Raw genomic sequence first — 17785 nt, 5'->3', positions numbered from 1 at the left:
GGTTCTGTCTCAGGCGGCTTTCCACCCGCCTCAACGGCCCTTGAGGGCAGAACAGGGGTCGCATTCAGCGCCTGGGCCTCAGTTTCCTCCCGGTGCAATGGGAAGAAGCCCCGCGCCGGCGGGAGAGGAAGGGGACTTACGACCGTCAGCATTTGCATTACTTCTCCTCAGGGTAACGGCCCCCACCCCCAGCGTGGAGCACACAGTGGGCGCTCCGGAAATGCTCTCCGAAAGGACAGACGGACCACTTCCTGCCCCCAAGCTGACTCTCCCGAGCCTGGGTCCCCGCCACTCCTCCTCGGAGGCCATGTGGCATTCCTGAGGGTGGGGGTGGGCGCAGGAAGAAGGTGCCCTCCCGGCCCCGCCCCCTCTGGGCGCGCGGGGCGGGGCGAAGCCCCTCGCCGCCGTCGGCCCGCCCCGCGGGGGGTGGGCGTAGCTCGCCGCGCTCCGCACAAAGTTTGTTTTCTCCCTCGGGGCGGGTGGGGGAGGGCGAGGAGAGCGCGGAGGGGAGGAGAGGGGATCTGACGTCAGGCCGCGAGGTGCTTTCCAGCCGCGAGCTGTCAGGCCGAGTGTCAGGCCCGGCAGGTACGCGGCGCGCTCCCCCAGCGCCCCCCGCCCCCTGCCAGGACGCCCCGGACCGAGCCCAAGGCCGCGTGGACGGAAAAGTCGCTCGGAAAAGTCAGTACGGGGCGCAGGAGGGCGGCAGATGGGGGCGGGGGGCGCGCGGACAACTTGGAAAGTTTCCTTTTCTTGGCCGGGCGGGGGAGGGGGCGGCGTCCTGGCGCGTGCGATTGTGGGTGTAGTGAGCTCGGTTGTGTTTGTGAGTCCCGACTGCGGTGTGCCGGCGGGGGCGGGTGGGGGGCTGTCCCACCCCCCGTGAGGAAGCTCGCTTGGGCCCCTTTTCGGGGTCTCAGCTCTCTAGGATCCCACCCCGGGACAGGGCCGCCCCTGCCCCGGGCCGGGGTGAGCGCGCGGGGGGCGGGTTTGTTTGGTTTCAAAAGTGCACGTTGCTAACCGCCGGCAGGCCCCCCACCCCCCGCCGCGGCCGAGCCGGGGAGGGGGCCGCTGAGAGTGACAGCTGCGGGTGGGGGCAGCGGGAAGTGCCCGGGGCTGGGGGGGCTAGGGAGCCCGCGCGAGTTCCCCTTTCCTTTGGAACAAAGGAAAGTCTGTCTCTGAGGCATCTGTCACTCCCAGGCGGGCCAAGGAAGCGGGGCGCGTGGGGCCGGCGACCCGAAGAAAGTTTGTTCGCGCCGGGACCCTCGGGCAGGCCGAGCGCGAGCCGAGCCTCCCGCGGGCGCAGCGCGCAGTCTCCGGGCAGGGGGCGGCCAACATGGAGTCTGGGCGCAGGGCTGGGGGTGGGGGGGCGGCGCGGAGGTGGGAGCCCAGCCCCCTCCCCTCCCCCTCCGGGCCGAGTTCGGAGCACAAAGCCGAGCGCGCAGGCTCGGCCGGCCCCGCGCCCCGAAGAGTCAGCCAGCGCCGAGCGGCGGGGGAAGGGGGTGGGAACCAAACTTTTTCCTGCCCCGGGACAGACACGTGAGTTTTTTTTCTTCCAGAGCCCCCGCCCCACCGAGATTGCGGGCCCGCGGGGGAGCTGGAGCGCCGAGTCTGACGCGGAGCGAGGGGCTGAGGGGTGCAGGCGCCCCGAGCGCAGGCCGATCCCCTGCCGCCCCGGGAACCATGTGCTCCGACTCGGTCTGGGCCGCGGGGGAGGCTGCGCGCTTTGTGTGAACTGTTGGGAATGCAGCGCGAGTGTGCCGCCCGGGGGAGTGTCGGGCCGGGCTGGGGGAGTTGTCAGAAAGTTCGTGCGGGAGTGGCTGCAGGTCGGCGTGGTGGAGTGTGTATGTAGGAGGGTGCGCAGGCTGTTGTGTCGAGAGGGTGCTGCCCCAGGCCAGTTAGGGTAAGAACTGATCGCTGGTGTGATGACGTCTGGCGTTTTCCCAGTCAGAGATCGTGGGTGGGCGGGTCGGTTGGAATTCGTGGGTGGGCATGTGTCCAGGATTGGGCTGGTTTTGTGGGTACCAGTTGTTCGCGCTAGACGTGGGATTTGTAAACTGTGTGTGTGCTGTCTTTGTCTGTGAAAATCATGGGAGTTCCAGGGGCTGAGCGATGGGTTGGTGCCAGTTATCTGAGTGGCTGTTAGAGAGTTGCCTGGTGTGACGGTGTGAGTGTGGGGTGTATATGTGGGAAACCTCCCGGATTGGTAGCGGACTGTGGTGCAGGATACTATGGTGGAGAGAGAAGTCTGTGTGGACTGAGGAGTCATCTCCACGGGCCACCCCTGGAACTCTGCAGACTGGGACTTGGCTGGCAGCCAGGGTGGAATTTGTATAGATAACCTTGAGTAAACTCACAGCCTGCCAGGGCTGCATCCCTGAGCCCAGATCCCAACTGTCCTGGCCAGCTAGACCTCAGAAACCTGACCTCAGACAGCAGCCTGCTCTTGGTGCTGAGGGGCACCTCTAACCAATGCCTGTCTCACCTCCAGGTGGCCTGGCTGGGAGGGTGGACCCTTCCCTCGAAAGCCTGGGCTAGCCAGCCCAGATATCTGGGCTCAGGCCCAAGTCGAGGAAACAAAACCTGGGAGATGCCAGAGTCTGTTGGCCCAGCCTGCTGGGGAGCTGTTAAAAGGCTGAGGAGGGAGGAGCCTTGAGATTCTGGCATCAGCTTGGCCTGGAACTTTTGGTTTTAAAATGTAGATCGATGAGGCATGTGTGAACAAGAAGTTTGTCAGTAGGATGAACAACTGAGTTGGGTTGTCTAGGGAAACATCTTCCTTCATTTGACAGGTGAACAGGGGGCTCAAGCCCAGAGAGGGGAGGACACTTGCCCATGGTCACACAGGCAAATTGGAGGGTCCAGAGCTAGCCTTGTTGATTTATCTGGATTTTTGAGGAGTTGATTCTGGGACCGGGCCAGGGGCTAAATGACAAAGGAAAATGTCTGAGATACAACCAGTAGGGATGACTCGACACTCTCTCTGCAAAGTACAGAGTAGGTGCACAATAAATGTTACATGGATTGCTGTAGGACCATGGTAATTGATAGATTTTCCAGACTCCTCACTGCGTCTTGGGAGACCTAGGAGGCAAGATGGTATAAGGTGGGCGGGAAGGGGGTGACAAACTACCTTGGTCCAAACCCTACTTCCACACCATATCCTGGAGGTGAGATTTTTTTTCCATAGCAGCTTTATTGAGATATAATTCACATACCATACAACTCACCCATTTAAAGCAAACAAATCAGTGGTTTTTAGTATGTTCACAACTATACAACTATCACCACAGTCAATTTTAGGACATTTTTATCACCTCAAAAAGAAACTCCGTACCTTTTACCTATCACCCTTCTCTTCCCTCTCCAGCCCATTCTGGACATTTCATAAAAAATGGAATCATATAATATGTGTTTTTTGTGATTTGCTTCTTTCACTTAGCGTAATATTTTCAAGGTTCATCCACACTGTAGCATGGATCAGGACTTCAGGCCTTTTTATGGCCAAATAATATTCCACTGTATGGCAGACCACATTTTGTTTATCCATTCATCTGTTGATAGACACTTGGGTTGTTTCCACCTTTTGGCTATTATGAATGATGTTGCTGTAAACATTTGTGTACAAGGTTCTGTGGGGGGGGCTGGCCCCATGGCGTATTGGTTAAGTGCGCACACTCTGCTGCTGGCGGCCCGGGGTTCAGAACCCCGGGCGCGCACCAACACACGGCTTGTCAAGCCATGCTGTGGCGGCGTCCCATATAAAGTGGAGGAAGATGGGCACGGATGTTAGCCCAGGGCCAGTCTTCCTCAGCAAAAAGAGGAGGATTGGCATGGATGTTAGCTCAGGGCTGATCGTCCTCAAAAAAAAAGAAAAATTAAAATTAAAAAAAGATTCTGTGTGGACATAGGTTTTCATTTCTCTTGGGTAGATATACCTAGGAGTGAAATTACTGGGTCACATGGTAACTGTTTAATGGCCACAGTATCTTGGGTGACTTTCCTAATCTCTCTGGGCCGTGGTTTTCTCATCTATAAAATGATAATAGTAGTGTCTCTCTTACAAAGGCTTTATGAGGATTGAATGAGATAATAAATGTAAAGTGCTCAGTACAGAGCATGGAAAACATGTCCATGGTAGTTGTAATTACTTCGTCTGGTACTGCTTTTTTTTTTTTTTGTGAGGAAGATCAGCGCCGAGCTAACATCCATGCCAATCCTCCTCTTTTTGCTGAGCAAGAACGGCTCTGAGCTAACATCTATTGCCAATCCTCCTCCTTTTTTTCCCCCAAAAAAAGCCCCCAGCAGATAGTTGTATGTCATAGTTGCACATCCTTCTAGTTGCTGTATGTGGGACGCAGCCTCAGCATGGCTGGACAAGTGGTGCGTCGGTGCGCACCCGGGATCCGAACCTGGGCCTCCAGTAGCGGAGCATGCGCACTTAACCGCTAAGCCACGGGGCCGGCCCTAGTCTGGTACTGCTTATTAATGAGCTGCCATTTATTTCAGTAGGCATCTACTGACCCCATGAAATGGAGGCATTTTGGACTGAGGCCTTCTAGCTTGCTCAGGCTATGGTATGGCCTGAGACTTTGAATTTCAATTCTCCTGTTTCTGGTGTCCCAGGCTCTAGTAATGGTGTGTATGGAGACTAGGAAAAGGTGAGAGGCCATGCATGGTAATAATATCCCCATCCCCTTTGTCACTTGTTCCAGGCTTGCCGAGGTCCAGCCTAGCCTCTAGACACCATGTCAGACAGTGATCTGGGCGAGGATGAAGGTCTCCTCTCCCTGGCAGGCAAGAGGAAGCGCAGAGGGAACCTGCCCAAGGAGTCGGTGAAGATCCTCCGGGACTGGCTGTACTTGCACCGCTACAATGCCTACCCCTCAGAGCAGGAGAAGCTGAGTCTTTCTGGACAGACCAACCTGTCAGTGCTGCAGGTAAGGAGCAGGTAGCAGGAGACCTGGGTTCTAGGACACACTGTGTGGCCTTGGATGGTCACTTCCCCTTTCTGGGTCTCAGTGTCGTCTTGGGTCAGATGAGAACACCTACTCTCCCTGCCTCAAAGGAAGACAGTGACGTGAAACCATTACAACTAGATTTCAGCTTTTAGAGCATTCTAAAGAGGCAAAGAATCAATATTAACGTCTAGGTGTCATCATCAACATTGGAGGCGGTGAGAAGGCATTGAGTGTCTGGGATTCCAGACACTGGGATTGAGACTGAGCTTCCAGCCCCAGAGCAGTACTTGGATGGTGACTTGGTTGCAGGGGACAGCTGGGATCAGCAGTGTGGTTAAAAAATGAGTTGGGCTGGCCTGGTGGTGCAGTAGTTAAGTTCGGCGTGCTCCGCTTTGGTGGCACCAGGGTTTGCAGGTTTGGACCCCGGGCACAGACCTACACCACTCATCAAGCCATTCTGTGGTGGCGTCCCACATACAAAAAATAGAAGAAGATGGGCTTGGATGTTAGCCCAGGGCCACCCTTTCTCAAGCAAAAAAAGAGGAAGATTGGCAGCAGGTGTTGGCTCAGGGCATTTTCCTCACCAAAAAAAAAGAGTTGGAATCATGGTCAAGGAAAGGGCAGAAGCCAGGAGTTCTGGGCTCAAAACCCAGTTCTGCCACATAGGAGCTGGGGACCACATCCTGATTTTCCCATCTGTAAAGTGGGGGTTAGAATCTTCCCCTGCCTGACTGAACTGTTGTGAGGAACAGATTCAGAATTGGATATGAAAGTGCTTTGTAAACCATGCACATGAGCACACTCAAAAGATCGTGTTATCCACTTTTTGTCAGAGTGCAAGGTCATTATCTCCTCTGAATTGCCCGACTGCTGACCTACAGGTGTTTTGGTTCTGTTTTCACGGTGCTGAGGCAGGACACCCTGGACTACCACTGCCTTGCCTCCAATTTAGTTCTCACGTACCTGGGAGACACAGGGCAGGCCCTCAGCCTAGCAAAGGCCTACCGCCTGCCCCACTGGCCCCTACTGCTCCCTTCATGAGCCAGCCAAGCCTCTACCCCAACCCCTCCTGCCTCCCTTTCCACCTCTGTTGTTTTCTAGCCCATTACTTTAATCCGTGGTGCTGTCTCTTCCTCCTTCCCTTACCCTACTCTGAGCCTCCCATGTCTTCCCAGCTTCTGTCCCTCCTCCATGAAGCCTCATGGTGAGTATTCAGCCTTCAGAACTCCTGTCACCTGACTTTATACTCGCTGGGCAGTGGTTAATCGGAATCTGTCTATGAGAAAGGCTTTAGTTACAGATGCTAACTCAGATCCCATCTTCTTCACAAGAGGAAGCCTGGAGCTTGGCCAGTCACTGCCTCCTCTCTGAGCCTCATGTATCTTCATCTGGAAAGGGAGATGATTATAGCACTTTCATAGTGTGTAAGGAGGAGGAACTGAGAAGAATTAAGGCTCACTGTGAGGTGTTTGGCATAGAGTGGGTGCTTCTCCTCTCCTTTTCATCCTCATCTCTCCTATATCATAGGTCTTGGACTGACCCCAGGTGTCTAGCAGGGCCTGGCATCTCACAGTGTACTGCCAAATACCCCACTATGCCCATCTCTGTGCTGGACAGAGTTGGGATCTCAGAGAGGAACCAGACAACATTCCTACCCTCAAGGAGTGTCTAGTCTGGGATGGGAAGCAAGGGAAGACCTGGCCACTGATCTCTGCAAAAAATGATCACAGCTGGGACAGAAGTCAGCAGAGACCCGGGGCAGGGCTTTGGAGCTGGCCTGGACCCTCAAAAGGCCTCCCAGAAGAGGTGGACTTGAATTCACAGGATGTAGAACACAGGCCAAAGGCTGGAGCCTGAAAGTCAGGATTACGTACCGAGCCTCGTTGCTGCTCTTCCTGCCTCCAGCCTTGTTCCTTCAGTACACTCTCTTGAACACAAAAGTGCAAATCTGATTGTGTCACACACTCCATGGACCCCACTGTCCTCAGGATAGAGTCCAAACTGCTTCGGAGCTTACCAGCCTCATCTCTCAGTTGTTCCTGTCCATGGGGCCCTCGACCCCTTGGGCCTCCAGGCCTTTTCCTTGGCTTCTTCCTGACCTTTCTCAACCGGGGTCACTCCATTTAAGCATTTTCTCGTGAAAGCATTTTCTGACTCCCCCATCCTAGGTTTGAGGCCGCCTTTGTATTCCCAGTGTGCCTTATACCCTGTGCTGTCAAACCACTTGTCACACTGTATTGAAACTGCTTTTTGTCAGAGACACTGTTTCTCAAATCTGAGTAATGTACCAAATCCTTTTAAAGAAAATATTTTTCAGGGACCGCCCTTCCCCCCAACATGTTGACTTGAGTCGTTTTTATTATCACATCACTTAAGCATGTACAAACATAAAACTGGGTAAAAAACTTGCTTTTGCTCTTATACACAGCTATAAAAAACCAAATAGTTTTCCAAAGTTAAGTAAATGTAAAACCAATGAGATTCCGTCTAACTGCACTAATATAAGATGGTGGATGGTGTTTGCTGACAGAGCTGTGCTGTGTAGGATGACAGAGGCACTGACTCTGGAGTTGAGCAGGTCTGGGTTGCCACAGGCCACGGTACTCCTACTTGTGATCAAAATAGAAAGACAAAGTCAAAACGTTCTTGTGGAGAACTAGTGGACCCCTAGAATGACACATCCCCAGCTCCCACTTAGAGAAATGTACGTCTGGGGCAAGGATTAGCTGCTGGAGACTTCTAAGCAAGGGCCGGCTGGGTCCCAATATCCCCTGGTGAGTGGGGCTCCAGTGGTGGCCACGCTGCTTTAGAGTCATGCTGAGCGTTAAGGAGCAGTGGGGACCATCTGGCACTCCTTGATGGAAACTGTACCATGAATCTCAAACGGCCCCCGCCATACACCTCTGTTGGAGGTCTTACAGGCACCTCAGATTTCCTTATTGATAAGTGATAACCCTGCCAAGCTGGCTCCTTCCCTTTCTAAGAGGTTCCCCTTGATAGCCCTTTCTCAGCTCATTTGGTCAGTCACCAATTCCTATACATTTACTCCTTAAATATTTCTGAATATGGCTTCTTTCCTACCCTAGTCCAACCTATCATTGTCTGATCACTTGTCACCCCCTACTTAAAACCCTTCAATGGCTCCTGCCAACCTAATGACAACATCACCTGTCCCTATCTACATAGTGGGGCTCATCCCTGGCCCCCCCATTCCTGCCACGCTGATCTATACCCCAGAGCACTTTGCTCCCGCCCCTGACCAGGGAGACTCCTAGCCCTAAGAGGAGGTGTGTGCTCCACAGCACCCGGACTGGGTCAGCCTTTGGACACTTGACTAGAATTGCTTTTTAGGACACACTAAACTCCAGAGGCCTAGTCTTACTGATCACTATATCCCAACTGTTTAGCTCAGTGCCTGGTGTCTTGTAGGTGCTCAGAAAACAAATGCTGAAGTGACAGAATATGAAGATAAAGTGTTGGAAATGTCAACAGTCAGGACCTCAGAAGTAAGGAAATGTAGTGGCTCCTCAATCTGGAAAAGTTGGCTTAAGTCCCTGGAGGCAGCTCTTTTTCCTGTATTTAATTTTTAAAATTTCATTGTTTATTAAAAACATTTGCAAATATCCACAAAAGTAAGAGAATATTATAATGCACCCCTGGTACCAATCACCTGGCTTGACAAGCATCAACTTTTTGCCAAGCTTGTTTTCTCTCTCCCTGGAGACATCTCTTTTCATTGTCTCCTTTAACCCGCCCCAGAGCGATCTCATTAGCAAGTCAATGAGTCATTTAACTAACTGGTTTGCTGGTACTTGCCTGGGGCGAGGCAGTTGGGAGGCTCAGACCAAAAAAAAGTTGTTTGTGAAGGACTTTCACAGGTCCCTGTGACACCCTCTAAGCCCATTTTATTGCTGTGGTTTCTGACTGTTCTAAGGGGCTGCCTCTTGGGCAGGGAAGGTAAGTGTGGCAGGGAGATTCAGGCCTCATTCCTGCACTCTGTCATAGTGACTGGGGGTATACTGTGTGTCAGGCCCAGGGCTGTGTGCTGGAAACACAGCGATAAAACAGGCACTGTCCCTGCCTTCGGGTAGCCTCCTGGGGGAGGGAAGACATCTTTTAAAGGTCTAAGAATTCAATGTAATTAATTACCAGTGTGTTGTCAGCTGAGCTGCCCTGGTTGTTAGGAAAGGCTTCTCTGGGGAAGCTGCATTTGAATGGAGTCCTGACAGCCCTGAAGGAATGTGGAGGTGAGGGGCTGCAGTTCCTCTGATATGGAGCATAAGGCAAGAAAGGAGCCTGGTGCAGAAGTTGTGGCCTGCTGTGTGGTGAGGGTTGGCCTGGTCCTCACTGACACTTTATCGATGGAAGCTGCTCTCCTTACTCTGGCTCCAAAGCTAGCTGCCTCCCAGTTCTTCCCACTGGCAACCTCTGTCTCCCCACCTTCATCTGTGTATATATTTTTTGAGCTTTTGTGTAAGCTTTTTTGCTTAAATAAAGGGCTCGACCTACCAGGACAAGTTAAACCAGTGGGTTAAACTATTGGTTCCTAAGCTGGGCAGCAGAAGTCTGGGGAGCTTGTTTAAAAACACACATTCCTGACTCTGTCCCCAACCCACACTGGATCTATAAAGCTGAGGAGAAATAGATATTTTTAAACATCACCCTCAAGGTGATTCTAACACAGCCAGCTGCCTTTAAGAGCACCTGGATATGGGTGGTCACAACACAAGTGGAGGTACCGTGATGTTTGGCAAAGGTCTCTCCACACCTTCACTTCTCTCTCCTCTTTTGCTTCTGTCTTTCACAGCTGAAAAGACATTAAAATTAAAGCACTTGTGTCGCCTTCTTCAGATGCTCCATCCTCATGGCCTTCATCAGCTTCCTGCTGCCCCTCCCATTCCCATTTGCCACAGTGATTCCTCCTGTGTCCTTCATCTCAGCCACTGATAAAAAATACTGGTAGGGCAGCAGCCTTTCACATAGGGCCCAGTTTTATGGTAGAGACAAGCTTTCAGGGATCCAGGCTGTGTTTTTTCATATCAATCAGAGAATTCACCTTGGCATTTTCCCTACCACCTCCTCAAGGACCTTGAGTAGGGGCAAGTCACATGCTCTTTTCCTGACTTAGGCATGGGTCGGGCAGCTGGAAGGGGCTATAGAAAATCCTGATAGCCCGTTATCACAGCTGGCACTGGTGGTGCAGCTGTGCCTGCACCTCCTGCCTTTGCTCGGCCCCCCTCAGCTGTGCATTTCTATCGGATGAGAAGACAAAACAGACAGCGGGCTGCCAAGTTTTCTGTGGACCAGGGTGAGTGTGTGGGAGAGTGTGTGTGTGGGGGTGTTTTTCTGCTGTTCTCTTCTCCGAATTATAAGCCAAAGTGGGAGGTGCAGCTAGGGGCTGGGTGCCCACACAGCTGCTAGTAAATGCCCAGGCTCCCCTCCCGGAGACTGCTTTCTCAACAAAAACATTCATCCCTACTTCGCTTGACCCTGGTCACTGAGACCTGACTGTTTCCGTGTATACAGGGGTGAGGTGGAGAGGTGCAGTGCTCTCCTGTGGCACAGGTGGCTGAGGCGGCGGCTGCGGGGATGGAGGGATGGAAGCATCTGAGCAAGGAGAAAAGGCCTCAGGCTGACTCTTCAGTGTTGTCTCTTCACCTGGCAGTGGTGGTTGCCTGGAACCAGGCTGTCTGGATCAGATCCCAGTATTTGCGCTTGTGACCTTGAGCAAGTTACTGAACCCCTCTGATCAGGGCCTCTGTTTCTTCAAAGGTTCAATGGATAAAATGGAGATCATCACAGAACCTGATAGGCTGTTGAAGATTAAATGAGTAATTAGATGGGAAATGTTTAGAACAGCACCTGATATGTTTTGTGTTGAACAAATGTTTGCTTTTAGGATTAGGATGATGATGATTCTGTTTGATAAGACAGAGCAAAGCAGAGTAAGAACAGAAGTAGGGGCCCTAGAGCCAGGAGACCTGGGTTTGAGTCCCAGCTCTGCACTCGGAAGCTATGTTACTCTGGGCAAGTTCTTTCATCTCTTCCAGTCCCCATCCCCTCTTTAGTACTTGGGAGACACTGCTCACTACCTTCTAGGCTTGTATGCAGATTAAACATAATGCAGGTGAGATAGCTGGCATGATACCCGGTATCAAAGATGCTTAATTAGCTCCCTTCCTTCGTCACACCCAAGCCGTTCAGCCTTACCTCTCCTTGGGGCTTCCCTGCAACTCTAGCCAGGATTCAGCTCAGCCGGTGTCTGTTGATACAGGCTGTTGTGTGTGTGCTCAGTTGTACCAGGAGGACCATAGAGGTGAAGATGGGTAAATGAGAACCCAGGGGCAGGGTCCTTTCAAGCTGAAATGGGGAGGGAGAGAAGCCACAAAAAGGCTCTGGCTCTGCCCTGCCCAGGAGCTTTCCCAGCCTGACAGGGCCAGGGGCCAAGCGCTGTCCTTGGGTCACCTATGGAGTGAGTGCCGTTGCAGCCTGCTGGACCAGGAGCCAGGCCATCTCCTGTCATAGGTGGCTCTCCCTTTGGCAGGGTGGAGGCAGATACAGTCCACAGGAAGATGGTACCCAAGGGCTTGCCTGGGTATGACCCAAGAAAGGTGATAGGTAGGAGATGAAACTGGTACAGGAGCCCTGAGGAGAGCTAGGCCTTTGATCCAGCCAGCAAACATTAGAGGTATGTTAGGCATTGCTGCAGCCCCCACAGTTCCTAACATCCCAGCACACAGGAGGGGAAGGGGAGAGGGCTCCTGTGTTTTCTTCCCCCTACAGCAACTGACACATTCTCTGTAAGTATCTGTTGATAAACTGAGAGGAGAAAAGAGACATGACTAGGAGAAGGACCTAGAGTGTGAAATTTAGGTCAAGCCACTATTTAGGCCTTTTAATGGTATACAATGGTGTTCTGGCCTAGTGGGATCGGCCCTGCCTACTTCTGTCAGTTCCTTAAACCAAACCCTTTCCTGCCTCAGGACCTTGGCATTTGCTGTTCTCTCTGTCTAGAACATTCTTCCCTTAGCTTTCTGTATGGCTGGCTCTTTCCTATCCTTTAGGTCTCAGCCTTCCCAGACCCCTTATCTACGGAAGTCTCTCTTATCTTTATATGCTACCCTTTTATTCCTGTCTGTTTCCCTCCTGGCACTTATTGGTGGCTATTCACCGTATTTGTTCATTGCCATTCTCCACAACTAGATCGACTGTAAGCTCCACAGGGCCGAGTACATGTTTGTTTAATTCACAAAGACATCCCCAGCACCAAGAACTGGGCCTGGCACATAGGAAGCACTCAATAAATATCATTTGAGTGAGCACGAAGCTTTGAAAGGGAAAGCGACAGGAAAATGAGAAGTTCTAACTTGACTGTTGTAGTGAATAAAATAAGCTGGGCTCTGGGGCCCTGTGACAGCCTGAGAGAAAGATTCAGAGAGGAGGGGCTCCCGCTCCTCCAGATCCGAAGGCCCAGGCTTGGGGATCCCTGGCTGGAGGTGGAATCCTGCCTGATGTCTCTAGCCTGAGCTTTAAGTATGTTCATCAGTAAAATGGGAATTGATCAAACTCTTCGGGCTGACGTAACTGTTAGAAGAAAATTGTGTAGATGTACAGTGCTCGGTAAATGGCAGCTATTGGTAAACTCTTCTCAGTGAAGGCTCCCCAAAAGATGCCTAGACGTGTGGATATCTACTAGGCCACATCCCTGCCCCATGCCCCCCACACACCCACAGTTTCCCCTGTTTCTTCTCTCCTGCTCCTGAGTTAGCAAGAAAGTAATTAGGCAGCTTTTCCCCTATGGTGGCCCCTCCAGTGGAGGGCAAGAGGGAGAAGGACTTGGATAAAAATGATAGGGGTTGTATTTGCCTGTTTAAGGAAAGAGTTAATTTTTAAAACATGTTTTGTATTTATGAGTTTACACCAGCCATGCAGCTAAGAAACTGTTTTCTAGTCTAATCCATAATGGGTTTTAACTAATGCCCAGGTGAGCTATTATAGGATTGCTTGTCACATCTCCAGGCCATTAGGAGTAAATGAGAGGAAAGAGGGTATAAGTGGCTGATCTTTTAGATAGTCAAGAATGATGCCACGATTAGGTGCCTGCTGCTCCCGGGTGTGCAGAAACTATTCACATTCCTACTGAACAGTTATCTACCCTGATGGCGTCATTCATTCATGTATGAAAAGAAACTGCTAGGCCTTACACCAGCCATAGGTGAATAGAGATATGTTTTGAATCCATTTCCTCTACTCTGGCCCTATCTCTAATATCTTAGATCAGCCAAGACTTAGAGGAGTAGGCATTCTCCAAGTGGAGAAGAGAGCATTCCAGAAAGAAGGAAATGTGATATACAAAAGTCATGGAGCTATTCGAAAAAAAAAAAGCATAGGCCCTGAATGAGGGCTGGTGAGCAATTTCACATGCTGAAGAATACAGGGCTGGAAAGATAGGGGAAGGTTTTAGCACCCAGGCTCAAGAGTCTGGACTGAAGCCTGTAGGAATAGGAGACAAATGGCAGCTTTCTAGAACAGGAATAACAGTCACTGCATTTTAGAAAGAGAAGTGACAACCAGTGAAGAGGCTGGACTGGAGGGCCATGAAACTGGAGGCTGTTAAAAGAGAGTCCGGACAGATATGGGACAGGGTGCTAGATATGTCTTGGCTTTGCAGCATACCACTTAACAGTGAGAAATTTCATGCCTCATGCATAGGTCTAAAAAGATTGATTTAAACAATGAGCTAGATGAGAATGGGGTCAAGGTTAATGGTAGCTTTCTCAGCAACATGTAGGAAAAAAAGACTTAAGGATGTTGGTTGAATGCACATTCAGCTGGAACCACTGATTCTGGTTTTGCTTGGAAACAATTTTTTCTTCTAAAACAATTTTTTCACGGTACCTTAGTGTCTTTGTGGCTCTTTCTCTGGCCTGCAGCAAGACCCTGCTCTAAACACTTAGGAGTGAATCATCCTTGGCACCATCCCCTCCTCTTTCATACACCCATATCCAACTGGGCACAAGATCCCGTCATTTCCAGTTTCCCAAACAGATCAAACAATCATCATCTTCTCATCACCTCCGTCAACGTAATTTTAACTACTAACCTTTCTCCCTGCTTCCACTCTGTTCTCCACATAGCAAGTCGCTCTTTTGCTTAAAACCCTCTTTCGGCTCCTCTTTGCCCTTAAAATAAAGAACCAAATCCCCACCGTAGGAGGTAACCTCTAGTTACCACTCTGAGCTCCAACCATACAGGCCTTCCTTCTCTGAGTTCCTCATAGGCATTCTACTACCACCTGCCACGGGGTCTTTTCAGGGTTGATCCCGCTAAATCGAAAGCTCTTCTCCCTTCCTGCCTCCCACCTAAACTACTGCTTACCCTTCAGATAACAACTTACCAGCCATTTCCTCAGAGAATACCACCCTGAGTCCATAAAGACTACATCAGATCTTCCCATTATTGTCTCCAACAGCCCCATTGTACCTTCCCTTCACTGGCTGAATCACAGTTGCAATTTTATATTCATTTGTATGATTTCTTCTTTACCTGTCTCTTCCCAACATGAACCTGAGGGCTGGGATTGTGTCTGGCGTTTGCTGCTGTGTTCCTGGAGCCTGGAACATAGGTACTTCATAGCTGGTTTTGATTGAGTGAACTGATCACAGTCTCTTATACTCATTCCAGATATGTAACTGGTTTATCAACGCCCGCCGACGGCTTCTCCCAGACATGCTTCGGAAGGATGGCAAAGATCCCAACCAATTCACCATTTCGCGCCGCGGGGGTAAGGCCTCAGATGTGGCCCTCCCCCGTGGCAGCAGCCCCTCGGTGCTGGCTGTGTCCGTACCAGCCCCCACCAATGTGCTCTCCTTGTCTGTGTGCTCCGTGCCGCTCCACTCAGGCCAAGGGGAAAAGCCAGCAGCCTCCTTCCCACAAGGGGAGCTGGAGCCTCCCAAGCCCCTGGTGACCCCTGGCAGCACACTCACCCTGCTGACCAGGGCTGAAGCTGGAAGCCCCACAGGTGGACTCTTCAACACGCCACCACCCACACCCCCAGAGCAGGACAAGGAGGACTTCAGCAGCTTCCAGCTGCTGGTGGAGGTGGCGCTACAGAGGGCTGCTGAGATGGAGCTCCAGAAACAGCAGGACCCATCGCCCCCATTACTGCACACTCCCATCCCCTTAGTCTCTGAAAACCCCAAGTAGGCACCTGCCAGTAGGGGTGCTCGAGGCTCGAGCCAGCTGTCCTGGGTTTCCGTTCTGGTTCCCTTTCATACAGAGGGTTTTCTTTGGATCACTGCCAAACATCAGGATCATCTCCTCTGTTCAGAGGTCTTCAGCAGGAAGACACCAGCTGGTGTCACTGCACTGTGATGGGGACCTCTCCTCTGCTGACTCTGCCATTTCTCCAGGCCTCCTCAGTGATGAGACCAAGAGATATTGGAGACAGGCATGGTGCTGCTGCTGCTGCTTCTCCAGAGAATCCCCGGGACACCTTTGTCCCAGCCTGCTTTCCTGGGCTGGGCACAGGAAACCTGCCAAGTTCAGACCTATGCTGGGTCCAGGTTGCCCCTGAGCTGGGCCTCTTTTTGTTAAGCCAAGTGTGGACATTCCAAGTTCATAAGTGTGAACAAAAGAAAAGAGGAACCCAGCACATGTAACAGAACCGACTCCAGTTGAATGTTTAGGTTTTCACTAAACTTTGTGTTTATTTTTCCCTTTTTGCTGTGGTTTGCATTAATGGGAGTAGTTAGCCCAGGTGTGGGGAATGAGAGTGCGTTGCATGATGGAGTCTGATGAACTGGGAATGATCCACCACTGCAATTGGTGATTGTTTTACAAGGAAGGAGTATTTTTATTTTGGGGACCAGCAAAATCTCTGCAAAATTCCAAATGGCTGTTTTATTGTTGGTTTGGTTTACCAAAAAAAAAAGCAGAAAAAAACTTATAGGCTTTGGCTTTTCTGCATCAGGCACAGAAGAGGATAAAGCCACAGCTAGAGAGAGGGTCCAACAGAGAATCTGACCAAACCTTCTAGGCGCAGAGCAGAGAAGGATGACAAAACCAGAGAGGTGTTTGTTTTTTTTTATTTTTGTTTTTACTGTATTTGGGGGGGATGGGGGAAGTAAGCTAGACTGAGGCATTGGGTTTTTTTTTTTCTCTTTAATGTTTTCCCCTTCTTTATCCTTGAAAGCTTTGCCCTGCAACCTGAGTTTTGAATTCCTTTAGGAACTTGGATTAGTGGGGCCAGAATGTCAAAAGCTCCCAGTAGCTCCACTTGGAGAGAAGTGAGCCATCTACTGGTCAGGAAGCCCTTGTAGCTGACTCAAATGGGCAGCTTTTCCCACGATGGTGGCAGGAAACTCTTCCTGGAGGAAGCAGGCAATAGAACCCCCAGCTGCCTGAGGAACTGCCTTCAGAGGAGGCTGGGGCTGGAAATCGGTTATGAAGCCTGTTCGCAGTGAGTGTCTTTGTGTTGCACCTTTCTTTCAATTGGAGTTGCAGAGGCTCCTGCCCTGAACTTCACAGTGAAACAGATCACAGTTGGTCTTATTCTCCTTCCTCCTCCCCAACTTTTATTTTGCTGTTTCATTGCTGACAGCATTCAACAACAATATACCCCATCTTTATATATCCTAAGAAACACTAATCCTAGGTTATTATTAGCCGAAATATTTTTGTTCTGAATAACATTGTTACTGGGCCAAAAGACAGGTCAGGAGCCCCAGCCTGTAGTTTCCTCAAGTTGCCAAGTTGGGCACATGGGGGAGAGTTCCTGGGTGTTGGCTGACTTGGGTGGGCCTGGTCAGGAGAAAGGCAGCAACATATGCTCTGCCCTTTCTAGAATGATCCCTGCAGCCTTCAGGGAGGCTCCTCTACTTCTGAGTGGCTTGGCCCACCCTTCGCTTTGGGAGTGGGGATTGGTTATTTAAGGAGAGAGAGCTTTGCTCTCTGTGAGTGAGCAAGTTTCCTAGGCTCCCTCTTGCCTCCCTGCCCGCTCCTTGCATGCCCCGGGGGGATCAGGGATCCTCACCCTCCTGAGGCCCAGCTGGGTAAGAATGAACAAGGCAGCTTCAAGGTTAGTTGAAGCTGCTGTTTGCTCAGCCTCCTCCACCCCACCCGTGTCTGTGAGCCCAGATCTGTGTGACTGTTGCAAGATGCTTGAAGCAGGGGACTCTGGAAGTGTATTGGGCTGGGGTGGGACTTTTCCTTCCCACAGTGCACTGAGCAATGGAGGTGGTGAGGGGTGAGAGAGCCATGCTGCTGAATTCTGGTTGGCATTCCCCCCTCGTGCAAGATGGGGAGGCTGGGGGTGGGGCAGCCTCTGCTTGGTTTGGTTGTGAGATAAACCTGGAGGAGAAGCACAGTTATCCCGTTGAATTATTTGAGCAAAAAACTACTGTAAATAACTTTTGTTTTTGTCTTTTGTCAAATAAAGTTGTTTTTCGTTTTTGTTTTGTTTTGTTTTTAAAGCAGACACAGATTGATCCACTGTGACCCTGTGCCCAGTCTGGAGATGGGGTAATTGCTGACTTATTACTCCTTGTTACCTCTTGCACCTTCCCTCTAGTAGCCACCTGTAAGAGCTGTGCACCCTGCATCCTTATTTCCTTGGCCTCAACCAGGTTCCATGACCCATTCATCACAGTCTTGCAAGGGACATATGCGTCCAAGCTGGACCAGTTTCCCCTGGGTTCAACAGTCAAGCTTTGGGGTTGCTGAGTGGTGAGGGAACTTAAGGGAGCTGGCCACTGTGTCCTCCCTCTCTCCCAATGAAGAAAGAGCATGACTGCGATATGAAGCCAGCACAGAAAGAAGCAGAGAGGAGA

General features: G+C 51.1%; 1 protein-coding gene across 5 annotated transcripts; it reads left to right on the top strand.

Annotated features, from left to right (window-relative positions):
* The first annotated feature begins 22 nt into the window (after positions 1-22).
* TGIF2 (TGFB induced factor homeobox 2) lies at positions 23-17408 on the top strand. 5 transcript variants are annotated; one of them, XM_087445320.1, is made up of 3 exons: positions 23-172; positions 4710-4934; positions 14640-17408. In XM_087445320.1, exons 2-3 carry the CDS (start codon positions 4743-4745, stop codon positions 15159-15161), a joined length of 714 nt encoding a protein of 237 aa, XP_087301446.1. In that variant the 5' UTR covers positions 23-172; positions 4710-4742; the 3' UTR covers positions 15162-17408. The 5 variants fall into 5 exon arrangements, with proteins under 5 accessions (XP_087301446.1, XP_004430493.1, XP_087301445.1 ...); XM_004430436.3 differs by lacking the exon at positions 23-172 and adding an exon at positions 518-678; XM_087445319.1 differs by lacking the exon at positions 23-172 and adding an exon at positions 857-963.
* Positions 17409-17785: the final 377 nt, after the last annotated feature.

This window comes from Ceratotherium simum, chromosome 21 (genome assembly GCF_057802395.1).
Source record: "Ceratotherium simum simum isolate JZ-2026a chromosome 21, ASM5780239v1, whole genome shotgun sequence".
Lineage (NCBI taxonomy): Eukaryota > Metazoa > Chordata > Mammalia > Perissodactyla > Rhinocerotidae > Ceratotherium > Ceratotherium simum.
This window is presented reverse-complemented; position numbering and strand designations above follow the sequence as displayed.